At 46.4% G+C, this 13,882-nt stretch overlaps 1 protein-coding gene and 1 pseudogene across 1 annotated transcript; both read left to right on the forward strand.

The window, feature by feature from the left end:
• The first annotated feature begins 9,673 nt into the window (after positions 1–9,673).
• Positions 9,674–10,178, forward strand: LOC147980758 (uncharacterized; annotated as a pseudogene).
• A 2,074-nt stretch (positions 10,179–12,252) lies between these two features.
• On the forward strand, positions 12,253–13,102 carry LOC125548876 (uncharacterized). The gene has a single exon (XM_048712401.2). The coding sequence runs from the start codon at positions 12,426–12,428 to the stop codon at positions 12,867–12,869; it is 444 nt and encodes a 147-aa protein (XP_048568358.1). The 5' UTR covers positions 12,253–12,425; the 3' UTR covers positions 12,870–13,102.
• The last annotated feature ends 780 nt before the right edge of the window (positions 13,103–13,882 follow it).

Below are 13,882 nucleotides of genomic sequence, written 5' to 3' on the forward strand. Positions count from 1 at the left end.
TTACCTTGCGTGCCAACATGCTATTAAAATGGTTGTGATGTGGTATGATAGGGTGGTATCCTCCTCTGAATGATTTAAGTGACTTGACTTGGTGCATGTTTACGCATGTAGTTGAAACAAAATCAACATAGCCTTCACGATATTTATGTTCATGGTGGATTATATCCTACTCATGCTTGCATTTGGTGTTGATTAATCTTAATGCATGTTCATGACTGTTGTCACTCTCTAGCTGGTCGCTTCCCAGTCTTTTGCTAGCCTTCACCTGTACTAAACGGGAATACTACTTGTGCATCCAACTCCATAAACCCCAAAGTTATTCCATATGAGTCCACAATACCTACCTATATACGGTATCTACCTGCCGTTCCAAGTAAATTTGTATGTGCCAAACTCTAAACCTTCAAATAAATATATTGTCTTGTATGCTCGAATAGCCCATATATCAACTAGGGCTGTCCATATCTTCCATGTTAGGCGGGTTATTCTCAAGAGGAGTGGACTCCGCTCCTCACTCACGAGAAAGTGGCTGGTCATTGGGATGCCCAGTCCCATGCTTTATGCAAACTAAATCAAAATAATTGCAAACAAAACTCCCCCTGGGACTCTTGTTAGTTGGAGGCACTCATTGTTTCGAGCAAGCCATGGATTGGTGGAAGGGGGAGTATAAACTTTACCATTCTGTCTGGGAACCGCCTATAATGTGTGTAGCATGGAAGATATCGCCATCTCTTGGTTGTTATGTTGACAATGAAAGTATACCGCTCAAAATATTATTCATCTCTATTTCAAAACCGAGCGCTGGCACCTCTACAAATCCATGCTTCCCTCTGCGAAGGGCCTATCTATTTACTTCTATGACGAGTCATCATCCTCTTATTAAAAAGCACCAGTTGGAGAGCACCGCTATCATTTGCATTCATTACTATTAGTTTACATTGAGTATGACTTGACTGGATCTCTTTTATCATCAATTACAATGTCTAGTCAGTCCTTGATCTTTAAAGGTGCTTTGCATTTATGTTTTGCGGTCTCAGAAAGGGTTAGCGAGATACCATCTTATTATATCATATTATGATTGTTTTGAGTAAACTTGAGACCTAAGCGTTATTGTGAATGTGGTTAGTTATAATCTTTGCTGAAAACTTGAATGCTGGCTTTACATATTTACATCAACAAGAGCAAACAGGGTTTGTAAAAGTTTTTCTTTATCACTTTCAGTTTATCAACTGAATTGCTTGAGGACAAGCAAAGGTTTAAGCTTGGGCGATTTGATACGTCTCCGTCGTATCTACTTTTCCAAACACTTTTGCCCTTGTTTTGGACTCTAACTTGCATGATTTGAATGGAACTAACCCGGACTGATGCTGTTTTCAGCAGAATTACCATGGTGTTATTTATGTGCAGAAACAAAAGTTCTCGGAATGACCTGAAACTTCACGGAACAACTTTTCAGAAAATATAAAAAACCCTTGCAAAAGATGAAGGCCAGGGGCCCTCCACCTGTCCACGAGGGTGGGGGGCGCGCCACCCTACCTCGTGGGCCCCCGGGAGCTCCTCCGACCTCGACTCCAACTCTATATATTTGGTTTCGGAGAAAAAAATCAGAGAGAAGAATTCATCGCGTTTTACGATACGGAGCCACCGCCGAGCCCTAAAACCTCTTGGGAGGGCTGATCTGGAGTCTGTTTGGGGCTCCAGAGAGGGGAATCCATCGCCATCGTCATCATCAACCATCCTCCATCACCAATTTCATGATGCTCACCGCCGTGCGTGAGTAATTTCATCATAGGCTTTCTGGACGGTGATGGGTTGGATGGGATCTATCATGTAATCGAGTTAGTTTTCTTAGGGCTTGATCCCTAGTATCTACTATGTTCTGAGATTGATGTTGCTATGACTTTGCTATGCTTAATGCTTGTCACTAGGGCCCGAGTGCCATGATTTCAGATCTGAACCTATTATGTTTTCATAAATATATGAGAGTTCTTGATCCTATCTTGCAAGTCTATAGTCACCTATTATGTGTTATGATTCGTTAACCCCGAAGTGACAATAATCGGGATACTTACCGGTGATGACCGTAGTTTGAGGAGTTCATGTATTCACTATGTGTTAATGCTTTGTTCCGGTACTCTATTAAAAGGAGGCCTTAATATCCCTTAGTTTCCGTAAGGACCCCGCTGCCACGGGAGGGTAGGACAAAAGATGTCATGCAAGTTCTTTTCCATAAGCACGTATGACTATATTCGGAATACATGCCTACATTACATTGATGAACTGGAGCTAGTTCTGTGTCACCCTAGGTTATGACTGTTACATGATGAACCGCATCCGGCATAATTCTCCATCACCGATCCATTGCCTATGAGCTTTCCATATATTGTTCTTCGCTTATTTACTTTTCCGTTGGTATTGCTATCATCACTACAAAATCCCAAAAACATTACTTTTACTACTGTTACCTTTTGCTACCGTTACCACTACTATCATATTACTTTGCTACTAAATACTTTGCTGCAGATACTAAGTTTCCAGGTGTGGTTGAATTGACAACTCAGCTGCTAATACTTGAGAATATTCTTTGGCCCCCCTTGTGTCGAATCAATAAATTTGGGTTGAATACTCTACCCTCGAAAACTGTTGCAATCCCCTATACTTGTGGGTTATCAGACATGCTGGTAAGCAGTATGACTTGTATCGCCCACAACTCACTTGTGTTCTACTCGTGCATATAACATCTACGCATAAAACCAGGCTCGGATGCCACTGTTGGGGAACGTAGTAATTTCAAAAAAATTCCTATGCACACGCAGGATCATGGTGATGCATAGCAACGAGAGGGGAGAGTGTCGTCCACGTACCCTCATAGACCGTTAAGCGGAAGCGTTATGACAACGCGGTTGATGTAGTCGTACATCTTCACGATCGACCGATCCTCAGTACCGAACGTACGGCACCTCCACGTTCAGCACACGTTCAGATCGGTGACGTTCCGCGAACTCACGATCCAGTAGAGCTCGGCGAAGAGTTTCGTCAGCACGACGGCTTGGTGCCGATGTTGATGAAGCTACCGCAGCAGGGCTTTGCCTAAACACCGCGACAGTATGACCGAGGTGGATTATGGTGGAGGGGGCACCGCACACGGCTGGGAGAGATCTTTGTGATCAACTTGTGTGTCTAGAGGTGCCCCCTGCCCCTGTATATAAAGGAGGCCGGCCGACCCTTGTTGGCGCGCCTAGGAGGAGGAATCCTCCTCCTAGTAGGAGTAGGATTCCTCCCTTTCCTACTCCTACTAGGAGGGGAAAAGGCAGGGAGAGAAAGAGAAGGAAAGGGGGGCGCCGCCCCCCTTCTCCTAGTCCAATTCGGACAGGGGGAAGGGGCGCGCTGCCTGCCCTAGGCCGGCCCCTCTCTCTTTCCCTTATGGACCAACAAGGCCCATTAGTCCCCGGGGGGTTCCGGTAACCCCTCCGGTACTCCGATAAAATCCCGATTTCACCCGGAACTATTCCGATGTCCAAATGTAGGCTTCCAATATATCAATCTTTATGTCTCGACCATTTCAAGACTCCTTGTCATGTCCGTGATCACATCCAGGACTCCGAACTACCTTCGGTACATCAAAACATATAAACTCATAAAACCGATCGTCACAGAACTTTAAGCGTGCGGACCCTTCGGGTTCGAGAACTATGTAGACATGACCGAGACACGTCTCTGGTCAATAACCAATAGCAGAACCTAGATGCTTATATTGGTTCCTACATATTCTACGAAGATCTTTATCGGTCAAACCGCACAACACTATACATTGTTCTCTTTGTCATCGGTATGTTACTTGCCCGAGATTCGATCGTCGGTATCCAATACCTAGTTCAATCTCGTTACCGGCAAGTCTCTTTACTCGTTCCGTAATACATCACCCCGTAACTAACTCATTAGTTATCATGCTTGCAAGGCTTATAGTGATGTGTATTACCGAGAGGGCCTGGAGATACCTCTCCGACAATCGAAGTGACAAATCCTAATCTTGATCTATGCCAACTCAAAAAGTACCATCGGAAACACCTGTAGAGCACCTTTATAATCACCCAGTTATGTTGTGACGTTTGGTAGCACACAAAGTGTTCCTCCGGTATTCGGGAATTGCATAATCTCATAATCATAAGAACATGTATAAGTCATGAAGAAAGCAATAGCAGTAAACAAACGATCAAGTGCTAAGCTAACGGAATGGGTCAAGTCAATCACATCATTCTCCTAATGATGTGATCCCATTGATCAAATAATAACTCATGTCTATGGTTAGGAAACTTAACCATCTTTGATTAACGAGCTAGTCAAGTAGAGGCATACTAGTGACACTATGTTTTTCTATGTATTCACACATGTATTATGTTTCTGGTTAATACAATTCTAGCATGAATAATTGATACGTCTCCAACGTATCTATAATTTTTGATTGCTCCATGCTATATTATCTACTATTTTGGACTATATTGGGCTTTATTTTCCACTTTTATATTATTTTTGGGACTAACCTATTAACCGGAGGCCCAGCCCAGAATTGCTATTTTTTGCCTATTTCAGTGTTTCGGAGAAACAGAATATCAAACGGAGTCCAAACGGAATGAAACCTTCGGGAACGTGATTTTCTCATCAGATAAGACCCAGGAGACTTGGACCCTACGTCAAGAAATCCACGAGGCAGTCACGAGGGTGGAGGGCGCCTCCCCTAGGGCGCGCCCCCTGCCTCGTGGGCCCCTCGAAGCTCCACCAACGTACTCCTTCCTCCTATATATACCTACGTACCCCGAAACAATCGGGGACGAAGCCAAAAACCTAATTCCACCACCGCAACTTTCTGTATCCACGAGATCCCATCTTGGGGCCTGTTCCGGAGCTCCGTCGGAAGGGGCATCGATCACGGAGGGCTTATACATCATCATCCAAGTCCCTCCGATGAAGTGTGAGTAGTTTACTTCAGACCTACGGGTCCATAGTTATTAGCTAGATGGCTTCTTCTCTCTTTTTGGATCTCAATACAATGTTCTCCCCCTCTCTCATGGAGATCTATTCGATGTAATCTTCTTTTTGCGGTGTGTTTGTTGAGAACGATGAATTGTGGGTTTATGATCAAGTCTATCTATGAATAATATTTGAATCTTCTCTGAATTCTTTTATGCGTGATTGATTATCTTTGCAAGTCTCTTCGAATTATCAGTTTGGTTTGGCCTACTAGATTGGTTTTTCTTGCCATCGGAGAAGGGCTTAGCTTTGGGTTCAATCTTGCGGTGTCCTTTCCCAGTGACAGAAGGGGCAGCAAGGCACGTATTGTATTGTTGCCATCGAGGATAACAAGATGGGGTTTTTATCATATTGCATGAAACTATCCCTCTACATCATGTCATCTTTCTTAAGGTGTTACTCTGTTTTTAACTTAATACTCTAGATGCATGCTGGATAGCGGTCGATGAGTGGAGTAATAGTAGTAGATGCAGGCAGGAGTCGGTCTACTTGTCTCGGACGTGATGCCTATATACATGATCATACCTAGATATTCTCATAACTATGCTCAATTTTGTCAATTGCTCAACAGTAATTTGTTCACACACCGTAGAATACTTATGCTCTTGAGAGAAGCCACTAGTGAAACCTATGGCCCCCGGGTCTCTTTCTCATCATATCAATCTCCATCACTTTATTATTGCTTTGCTTTTACTTTGCCTTTTACTTTTCACTTTGCATCTCTATACCAAAAATACCAAAAATATTATTTATCATCTCTATCAGATCTCACTTTCGTAAGTGACCGTGAAGGGATTGACAACCCCTAAGCGCGTTGGTTGCGTTGAGCTATTGTTTTTCTGTAGGTACGAGGGACTCGCGCGTTGCCTCCTACTGGATTGATACCTTGGTTCTCAAAAACCGAGGGAAATACTCACGCTAGTTTGCTTTAGCATCCTCTCCTCTTCAGGGAAATCCAACGTAGTGCTCAAGAGGTACCAATAATAAACATTTATCATGAAATAAGGAAATAAATAATAACTTTATTATTGCCTCTAGGGCATATTTCCTTCACTTAGGACTCAAAAACTTCCTCCTCTATACCGTCCAACAGGCAGTCAAACTTACAATCCTGTTGTGAGTATTTAGCAGCCACCTCTACTTGGCCATATACTAAACTAACATGAATTTCTTCCCCATTTGACCCTAGCGGTCCGACCCGGGCCATGTGATTCGGATCCAGCTTGGTATACCGCGTTTTTATCATGGCCCAGGCTTCCGGCGCACCCTCTCGGCATGCCGATATCTTCCATAGAGGGATACGCCGCCGCGCTCCCTTGAACAGCTCTACAAGTTTCTCCATACTCCCTGGAGGGGAGTCGGATGGCCATAAGGCCTTGGCTACACTCCGCATTGCCTGCCGAGCTTGCTCGTGCAACTGCGACAGCTCTTGCAGAAGACCACTTGATGATCTGGACACCTCCTCTTCGGGGCGGCCCGTCAATACACCTGCAATCATAGCTATATCAGCTACTGTTACTTCCACACCATTATGAGATAAATGCGGCCACATACTGAATTTGCCGCCTCGCAGTTTTTGGTTCTCCTTCATGGAGTCAGCTAGCTGAGCTCGCACGTCTTTCAGTTCTTCGCCCAGTTTGGTGTTCGAATCCTGGAGCTTCTTTTTCTCCTGAACGACTTTTGTTAACACACGCTCGCCCATTGCTAGCAGTTTTTTGGCTCCGTGTTCTTCGCTTCGAGCGGCGTCCAGCTGCTCTCGCAGTTGGTCTAACAATCCAATACAAAGATAAGCAACCAGATTAGCATTATTAGTGTACAGTTATCATTTCTCGATGGAGGGAAACATTACCGGGGGATGCCTTCTTGGATTTCGCCAGGTCGGCATTGGCAGCAGACAGCTAGCTCCGACACTTTTCTAGTTCCTGAGTTAACAGGGTGTTCTTCTCCGTAAGCACCTGGTTGTACATTGATCCTTAAATCAGTTGTTTCAACTACTTTAAGTCTCAGTGGCTACTGGTATATGGTTATCATAAAACAAACTTACCTGCACATCTTTTAAATGTCGTTTTGTGGCTCTGTTAAGCCCATCTTGAGCAGCTCGGATGTATGCATCGGCCGAGCTGAAAGCGTTAAATGACTCTTTTCAAAAGCCCAGGTCTTGTAAAACGGTCTTGCGGCGCCGATGATTGATGGCGCTCTCCACTTCCGAGTTGGTAACGGATACATCATCCGAGTCCTCGGCTGGAGGACAGTCCGGCGTCACCCCCCGTCTTCACGGCAGGATTTGAATCCCGGCTGCGGAAGTATGACCGGTCGGACCCCCGGATATAGTCTGGCACGCCTTTTTCCTGATACAGGGTAAACGGAAAGGTCACAGTTGGATGTGACTGCCAAGATGCATACTTGCAAATTCATACCACTTTGATGAAGGCTCGGCCGTATCTTCGTTGGCCTTTCTCTTGGAAGGCTTCCCTGGTATGGGGGACGCTCTCTTCGGAGATGCCCTCGGGGCAGCATGGCGCACCGAACGCTCCCCCTTCTAAAGCGCAGGACAGTGCGGTGGGTAAGGGGGAATGAGAAAACTCTTTTGATAAGGTGTCTTTGGATTACTTATACGTGAAGCAGGAAGGAGGCCGGGGTAGTCGGCGATAATGGGTACATATGTACCGTCGTAACACATCTGATAGAATATTCCATCCTCAAGCTCCACAAATATGTCCGGATCTTCCTCATATCCGGGGTCAAGATCCCGGTTGCGATTCTCCGGCTGAGGGGCAGGGTCATGGATCCCCTCGACAGCCTTTCGCCATTCCTGTTATGAGCAGATAAGACGCTGCCTGTCAAGAATGATTCAGGGACAAGAGTAAAATAGTGGAGCTGAACCTTACCCAGCTGGGAGGATTATACATGGAAAATTCGTCTCGATATTCGAGACAGGTGAACCCCTCCTTCTCCCCTTTATACATCTCGACCAATATTTTGGCCAGGGCGGTGGGGGTCTTCGGGCCCTTCCAACCATAGCGTGAGGCGTCGTCCTTCCCGTTATAATGCCACATGGGCATCCCTCTGTATTGGAGTGGCTGGACCCCCCGCGTTATAGAGATTGCCATTACCTCGACTATTGACAATCCGGACTAGGCAAGCGCCTTGATCTTGCCCAGCAGCAGGACGACCTCCGCACTATCCTCTTCCTCGAGGCTCCGAGGACGCCAGCTATGGCGTTTCTTCAGCGGAGCATTTGAAAAATCGGGGAGGCCCATGCGGACGGGATCGGGTAGAGCGACGTCGTCGATGTAGAACCATTTGGAAGGCCACTCTTCGGGAGCTTTCATCGGCGTGCCGGACAGGTATCCGGTCCCGACGATGCGCCACAATTCGGCTCCTCCCACTTCAAAAATTGACCCACCTTGATTGCGAGGGACGAGGCAGAGCAGTCTTCTCCACAAATCAAAATGGGCCTCGCAACCCAGGAAAAGTTCACATAAAGCGACATAACCTGCAATGTGCATGACGGAGGCCGGGGTAAAATTATGCAGCTGGAGGCCATAGTACTCCAGAAGCCCTCAGAGAAATGGGTGAATTGGAAATCCCACGCCCCTCAGCAGATAGGGGACGAAGCACACTCATTCTCCCGCAGATGGATTGGGGAAACTCTCCGCCTGGGTTTTGCCATTGAAGGAGGCCAATACTGCTCGAACAGGGACCAGATCCGCAGGAGGGAGAAATCCCTGCGTTTGCAGCTTCACCAATTGGTTGTGCGACACGGAGCACCTCTCCCACTCGCCTCTCTCTGGGTTGGAACGAGAAGAGGAGCTGGGTATGTTGGCCATGTTAGAATGGTTTTGCATGGCAGTATCTGAGGATTTTCTCCGTGTGGTGCCGAAAGGATCTGAGATCCTATCTCTTTAAATAGACACTCTTTCTTGCAGGGCTAGGGCGTTATTTGCAAAAGATACCCCGACCGTCCGTATTCGCCCAACACATGGAGGATGAAGTCATAAATGCACAGGAGCCGAAGGGTGCGACACTGAATTGAAGGCCAAACACATACTTGGGAGACGTCGGAGGAGGAATCTGCCTTGCAATGCCGAAGACAGTCTGCGTGCCGTACACCTCGTCATTAAAGCCTGGTTCGGGGGCTACTGAGGGAGTCCTGGACTAAGGGGTCCTCGGGCGTCCGGCCTATTAACCATGGGCCGAACTGATGGGCTGTGAAGATACGAAGACCGAAGACTGCACTCGTGTCCGGATGGGACTCTCCTTGGCGCGGAAGGCAAGCTTGGCGACCATATATGTAGATTCCTTTCTTTGTAACCGACCTTGTGTAACCCTAGATCTTCCCGGTGTCTATATAAACCGAAGGACTTAATCCGGATAGGGGAGACTCATTATCATAGCCATACAAGCTAGACCTCTAGGGTTTAGCCATTACAATCTCGAGGTAGATCAACTCTTGTAATACTCATATTCATCAATATCAATCAAGCAGGACGTAGGGTATTACCTCCATAGAGAGGGCCCGGACCTCGGTAAACATCGTGTCCCTTGTCTCCTGTTACCATCGACCTTAGACGCACAGTTCGGGACCCCCTACTCGAGATCCGCCGGTTTTGACACCGACAGCGGCCCTTAGCTTCCGAGGTGCATGGTGGGCGGGACCTCTTCCTCCTCTCGCTCCTCCGGGTCGCCGGCGCTCGCCAACGTCAAGGCCAAGCCCGTGGAGACGCCGCTCGGCCGGTGCACCCGCGGCGGCGCCCTCGTCATCAACGAGGGCGGCCGTGCCTCTTCCTCCTCTGCTCCTTCCTCCCGTCTCGTCAAGCCGAAGACGGAGCCGGGCCTCGACGCCATGAAGAGCGAGCACAAGGACATGGCCATCGCCGATGAGGCCGCTATCAAGTGGGCGCATGAGGACTGGGTCCGACTGGAGATGGAGCACAAGCGCCGCACCCTAGAGGAGATCCCGCGGTCACGACAAGGGCAGCGTCATCGTCCTCGAGGACGGCGACGACGAGGCGCCGCCGCCAGCCAAACCAGTCCGCCAGGGCGACCCCGGGCAGGGGTCCAGCAGAGACGGTGGCGGTGTGAAGAAGGAGGAGGAGGACGACGACATCGGCGACTACATCGCCTTCAGCAACTTCTTCAGCCTGTAGGTGGCGCGGCGGGCGGCGGTGGTGCAGCAATAGTAGTTGTTGTTTTTCTATTTTTGTTTTAGATTATGTCTTAAATATGTAAAAAATGATGAAACGCCTAAATTGTGCCGAATCTATGTCGTGTCCGGCTGAATTTTGGCCAAGTATGTTTTTTAAAAACCTTTAAAAAACGACGCCTAGGGCGATCTGGGGGCGGCGGCTGGAAATCCGATCGGCCCCATGTTGTTTTTTTAGCCGGCGGGCCCTAGGACGACGCTATTTCAAGCCCTGAGGGGGCCGAATGGCTGGAGATGCTCTAAAGTGGCCCTATTTTGTTTAGTTACGTTTGCGCTGCTTTTGTCTCGAGCGAACGAGTTTCGGATCTGACGTGGCATGACTTTTTGCGCCAACATGCATGCATGTGATCCGACGGCATGAGGCTAGTCATAGTGGGAGTAACTTAGAGGGTGCTTGGATTCAAGGAACTTATTTTAGTCTGACTAAAAATAGTCTTTTTAAGAGGCTAAAGTTCCAAGCACCCCTGACTAAAGAGGGGCTAAACTAGTCTTGAGACTAATTTTTTTAGTCAAGGTAACCCTACTAAAATGTGGATTAGTCATCTCTCTCCTCATTTAAATCCTCTCCTTTAACACAGGCGAGTTCTGGATTGGAGGGTTTGGAGAATAATAAATGTTCATTAACTTGATTTTAGTCTCTTTAGTATTTGGATCCAAGCATGGATGAGGCTAGCAAGTTTTAGTCCCACTACTTTTAGGCTGGTTGTAATGGGGAGTATCATATACTAGTATCATGCATATGATACTACATCCCTAATGTATAGTATCATATGTTGATATCATAGAGGACTACATTTATTGCCATGCATGACACAAAGTAGCACATCATTTAATATGATACGATATCATGATATGATACTCAAGCCTCTTTTTCTTCATTTAATTCTATGCCACCTCATCAAAATTGCTTAGTTGGCATGCATGATACTACCTATGATACTCCCATTACGGGCATCCTTAGTCATGGGACTAAAACGTATCCAAGCACCCTCTTTGCTAGTAACATACCGCACTTCAAGAAAATTCTGCTTATGTGGCAAGTAATTAATGAGAGCTGGTAACATAATATGTTAATGTAACATAGCGTTTTCCAAGACAAGATGAGTCTAGAAGGTAATAAATGAAGTCATCTATGATACTACCATTATGTTACTTTGCATTATGAAGGTAGTAACTTAGAGGGTGCTTGGATCCAAGGGACTTATTTTAGTCTGATTAAAAATAGTCTGTTTAAGAGGCTAAAGTTCCAAGCACCCCTGACTAAAGAGAGGCTAAAACTAGTCTTGAGACTAAAATGTTTTAGTCAGGGGTACCACTACTAAAATGTGGATTAGTTCTCTCTCCTTATTTAACTCCTCTCCTTTAACACAGGCGAGTTCTGATTGGAGGGTTTGGAAGATAATAAATGCTCGTTAACTTGATTTTTGTCTCTTCAGTATTTGGATCCAAGCATGGGAGAGGCTAGTAAGTTTTAGTCCCACTACTTTTAGTCATGAGATTAAAACGTATCCAAGCACCCTCTTAGTCTAGTGTCATATATATGACACTAGTCTAAGTTACTCCCCACTATGACCAGTCTGAGGGACGATTCGATGGAACTCGCTACAAATCTGATGTTCGCCCAATATCATTTCTGGAAAAATAATAATCATATATATCTAGAGTTGTTCAGTTTATAAATATTCACGTATTTAGTTTCTCACAACGAGTCGTACTGAGACTGTATCAACTCGCTAGGGTTCATGCCGCTGCTTGACGGCAACGACCTTCTCGAGGGAGAATCAGGCCAGCGGAGCTCACCAGCAGCAAACAACAACAACGCAAGCATCAGCTCCTCCCCTCCACAGAATTATCCGAAGAATACTGAAAAATCCGCACCAAGAAATATCGCAAGTATGGAATGGTCGCCGGGAGGCACCGTGTGGTGAATTGCCATTGACCAATGACCACAACCCGAGTCATTGTGCATTCAATTCGTCTCCGAGGACGGAGAGACGAACCCGCCGTTTTCACTGTCACTGGCAGCCCGGGAGCAGAAAGACCGGCAACTACTTGGTCCCTGACAGACACATCTCAAGTGCAGAAATTCTACCAGAGAGAGTAGTGCACATTGTTCTAAAAAAAAGAGTAGTGCACATTCTTGCACAGCTCTTGCTTCGAATTATCTCAGGCGAGGGAGGAGGCAGAAATCATGGACGACGCCGGCCTGGTGCTCGCCGCCGCGTTGACAGGCGCAATCTTCGTCGTGCTGCTCGTCCTGCTCGTCGTCGTCCTTGTCCGGAGGCGGTGGCTCGACCGCGAGGGCGTGGCGTCCGGCCGCGGCTTCGTCCTGTTCGGCGTCTGCTGCCAGGACGGCACCCAGGGCCGGTTCGTCCGGACGACGTCCCTGGCCAGGAGCCGGCAGCGGGCGGCCCGCGGCGGCGAGCAGGCGGATGACGAGCCGGACGAGGGCGAGCTCGAGAGGTGGAAAAGGTTGTTCGGTGGGCCCACTAGGTGCCTGTCCACGATAGAGGAGGCCACGGAGAAGGGCACGTCGACGGTGGCAACGCCGGCGTTCTGCTCGCCGGCAGCGTCGCCCGACCGAAGAGACGCCAGGGGTGGGCAGACGGCGTCTGCCGGCGTGCTGAAAAGTTGAGGCTTGCTTATCTTGATCTTGTAATTCGTGATGTGCAGTAGTACTACAAAATTTGTTGGAAATACTAGAGAGACATATGTACCACACTGGTAATAAGCCGAGAGATCATGATAGCTTGTTATTTTGCCATATGCCGGGGGTAGTATTTTTTTTCCAAATTAATTGTAGGTCTAATTTATCCTACATCAAACTTCTTCTTCTTCAAGGAAAATAGTAGGAATTTATTTCTGCTACATGTATTTGTAAAGTTTATGAATGTAGTTATACAAAAGCAAAAAGAAAACAAAGAAAAAGAAAAGGGTCTACCTATTCGATGAGCTAATTGGAAGGTGCAACACTCTCGGAGGGAAGATATGGTTCTTCTTCCTTCTAAGTCAATGAATTAAACTAATTTGGTGTTGTAAGTATTGCTATATGTTATTAATACATATAAACTTGTTCTAATTTAAGTAATTTTTGACTTATGATACCCACACAATAAGTTGACAGAGCAACTCAAAGTGTGTTCCTAGGAAACAGTCCACTCATTTAGACACTTCTGAACAGTTGGAAGATAATGAGAGAAGACTAGAGTCAGAATATGTGCATGGATTTGATTGCTCCTTGTTTTGTGTGAAGGTGAGAACCCAAAGGGAAACACACAGTTGGATGACATTGAAGCAAATATGCCCTAGAGGCAATAATAAAGTTATTATTTATTTCCTTATATCATGATAAATGTTTATTATTCATGCTAGAATTGTATTAACCAGAAACATAATACATGTGTGAATACATAGACAAACAGAGTGTCACTAGTATGCCTCTACTTGACTAGCTCGTTGATCAAAGATGGTTATGTTTCCTAACCATAGACATGAGTTGTCATTTGATTAACGGGATCACATCATTAGGAGAATGATGTGATTGACTTGACCCATTCCGTTAGCTTAGCACTTGATCGTTTAGTTTGATGCTATTGCTTTCTTCGTGACTTATACATGTTCCTATGACTATGAGATTATGCAACTCCC

Source organism: Triticum urartu, chromosome 3A, assembly GCF_056163025.1.
Source record: "Triticum urartu cultivar PI428250 chromosome 3A, HENAU_Tu73, whole genome shotgun sequence".
NCBI lineage: Eukaryota > Viridiplantae > Streptophyta > Magnoliopsida > Poales > Poaceae > Triticum > Triticum urartu.